Source organism: Dreissena polymorpha, chromosome 15 (genome assembly GCF_020536995.1).
Source record: "Dreissena polymorpha isolate Duluth1 chromosome 15, UMN_Dpol_1.0, whole genome shotgun sequence".
In the NCBI taxonomy this organism is placed as follows: domain Eukaryota; kingdom Metazoa; phylum Mollusca; class Bivalvia; order Myida; family Dreissenidae; genus Dreissena; species Dreissena polymorpha.
Window position 1 is genome coordinate 63,388,719 of NC_068369.1, and position 2,404 is coordinate 63,391,122.

At 36.7% G+C, this 2,404-nt stretch overlaps 1 protein-coding gene across 1 annotated transcript; it reads right to left on the reverse strand.

Moving 5' to 3' along the window:
• Nucleotides 1-365: 365 nt before the first annotated feature.
• Nucleotides 366-1,306, reverse strand: LOC127859837 (uncharacterized). Its single transcript, XM_052397360.1, has 2 exons — nt 1,008-1,306; nt 366-764 (listed from the first exon to the last, which is right to left on the reverse strand). Exons 1-2 carry the CDS (start codon nt 1,276-1,278, stop codon nt 526-528), a joined length of 510 nt encoding a protein of 169 aa, XP_052253320.1. The 5' UTR covers nt 1,279-1,306; the 3' UTR covers nt 366-525.
• Nucleotides 1,307-2,404: the final 1,098 nt, after the last annotated feature.

The following is a 2,404-nucleotide window of genomic DNA, read 5'->3' on the forward strand; positions in this document are numbered from 1 at the left end:
TTTTTTAAAACCAAAGTACTTAAATACAAAATCATCAAAAAAGAAGTAGATACTCAATATAGAATAAATCATTGAAACTGTCTTTACAATCCATATAGCATACAGAGAATCGTATGTGTGAGTTGAATACAGATTAATTTATTTCGCAAGGCTAAGAAAACCTGAATCACGAGTCTTGACGATTGGTTCCCCTTTTCGTGCGAAAAAGTAAACGAATCGCTATCCAACAATTCTTTCGTATTCCGTTAATCACATCCTTTTTTCATAAAGGTCTGCCTTTATTGACAACAAACTAAATAACATGGCAAATTTGCAAGAAAAACATGATTAAAATCAGACGTTGTAATGAAAAACACCCGATGACGTTATAGTTCTGCCGATGATGGCTTCGGGAATAACGATATATGGTTATCGGAAGTTATTTTAACATATAACAACGTTTTATGGGCTTAATTATGTTCAATAGCAAATCATGATAACATTAATTTCAATGCTCTGAGACTGGCCGTTAACATTCAGCAATTGTTAGTATGTTTTAGGATTGATTGCATCTTGGTTTCCTTGCTCGTATGAAGACGGTGGAGGAACTGACGGCGAACTACCCGCCTGCATGGGGGTTTGAAGAACGCCGAATTGAGGGCCCGGGACGCAGGTTTGTTGGCCCGTGTGGTAGGGTTGCGGGTACATGGGGTAAGCTTGCGGGTACTGTTGCTGTGTGTAAGTGAGGTTGTTCATCATTGATTGCTGCTGGTTTACTGATGCTGCTGCAAATAAAATTATCCCTACTGTTTAATTTTGGAGAGATCAATGATCTTCAGCAATATCAGCTGCGTAATCTTCACCATCATCATGATGATAACCATAGTTATCCTCATCATCACCAGCACCACCGTTAATATCATCATCGTAATCGCTGCCATCCTCCTCCTCATCCTATTTTGTCATTAAAATCATAAAAACCATCAGAATAATCAATAGACAAAATGCCATTCAAAATCAATACTCACTCATCTCTATTGCTGTTCCCCCCACACGACTGTTGCAACAAGATTGATAGTACGTCCTACCGTTTGAGGAGGTCACGCAACAACACACGATGAAGCCAACGATGCTTCCAATGAAAAGAATCGCTCCGATGACGATTGGGGCAATAATCCAGTAAGGAAAGTCGTCACTAATGATGGAGTCGGCGTTACTAATGTAGCAGCAATAGCCGTAGTTGCTGTTTGACCATTTGCAGCAGTAGTGAGTGCAAGTATCATAATATGGCCAATACATTGTGAGACAGGACTCGCTACAGGACACCGGACCTACAGGAAAACGAAAAATATTGTTGAACCTTGTACATGAGTGTCATTTTAAGAATGTTTGTTACTCGTGTGATAAATATATTATTTGTACATTAGGTTATTGTGTGGTTAAAGAAATTTGTCATGAATATATCACGGATAGTATTATTATTGCTGTTGCATGATTGGTAGAATGTACGTGATGTGTTGCAAATAGAAAACATTGATGTACTACATTTACTTTTCTAATCATTGATAGATGGAGCATTAATCCATTGTGTAATTTGTGTGTTACATATACAGAATGTATGATTAAATAAGGACAATATGCTTACTGACACCACTGTCAAGTCAAAACTATATCATCGTAGAGAAACAGTTGGAAAGGAAAGAAACTTGAAGGCAATGAATTATGAATTAATTTTATAATATTGTTTAAGAAACGAAATAACGATATACTTATCTTAAAGTATAAACTATAAGGTATGTTTACTCGCCATTTCCGATTGTAATTTTATTACAATGTTTTGGTTAACAAAATCAACAATACAGTGAACGCATGCTTCCGGTACGATTCATCAGTTTCGTCTCATTATAGTGATTAGTCTATTTTTAATTTGTCAAGAAAACGAGTGTCTCTATTGGAGAACATTCATTTGAACTGAGTCATCCGGATGCATTATAATGTCTGCAAAATAAAACTTGTAACCGATTAACTTGATTACAAGCGCTCAATCGATTAACCAGTTGTTTAAAAAAAAAGTAAGACTTATTAAAACAATCGATTATACATTGCAAGGCTTTTTCACATTTTGTCGACAAAATACTTTCGTCAATCAGTTGGTAAAATCGGCAACGATTCAAACTTCGCGCGGGGATTTGACAGTGTTTCAGTATTAAAATAACCTAAGACAAAGGGAAAGTAACCACTGTGAAGATTTACACACGCATATGCTTTCTACAAACAGTAGCATTGATAACAAGGTACCTGCTTCGCCGAGAGCGGAGCACACGAAAGTTTGTCTTCACTGGCTCGTAGCCCGTAAAATAAAGAAATAGTTCCCTAAAGTCAGATTTAAGGGTAAACCACCACTATATCCTGTTTGCTTAAACAG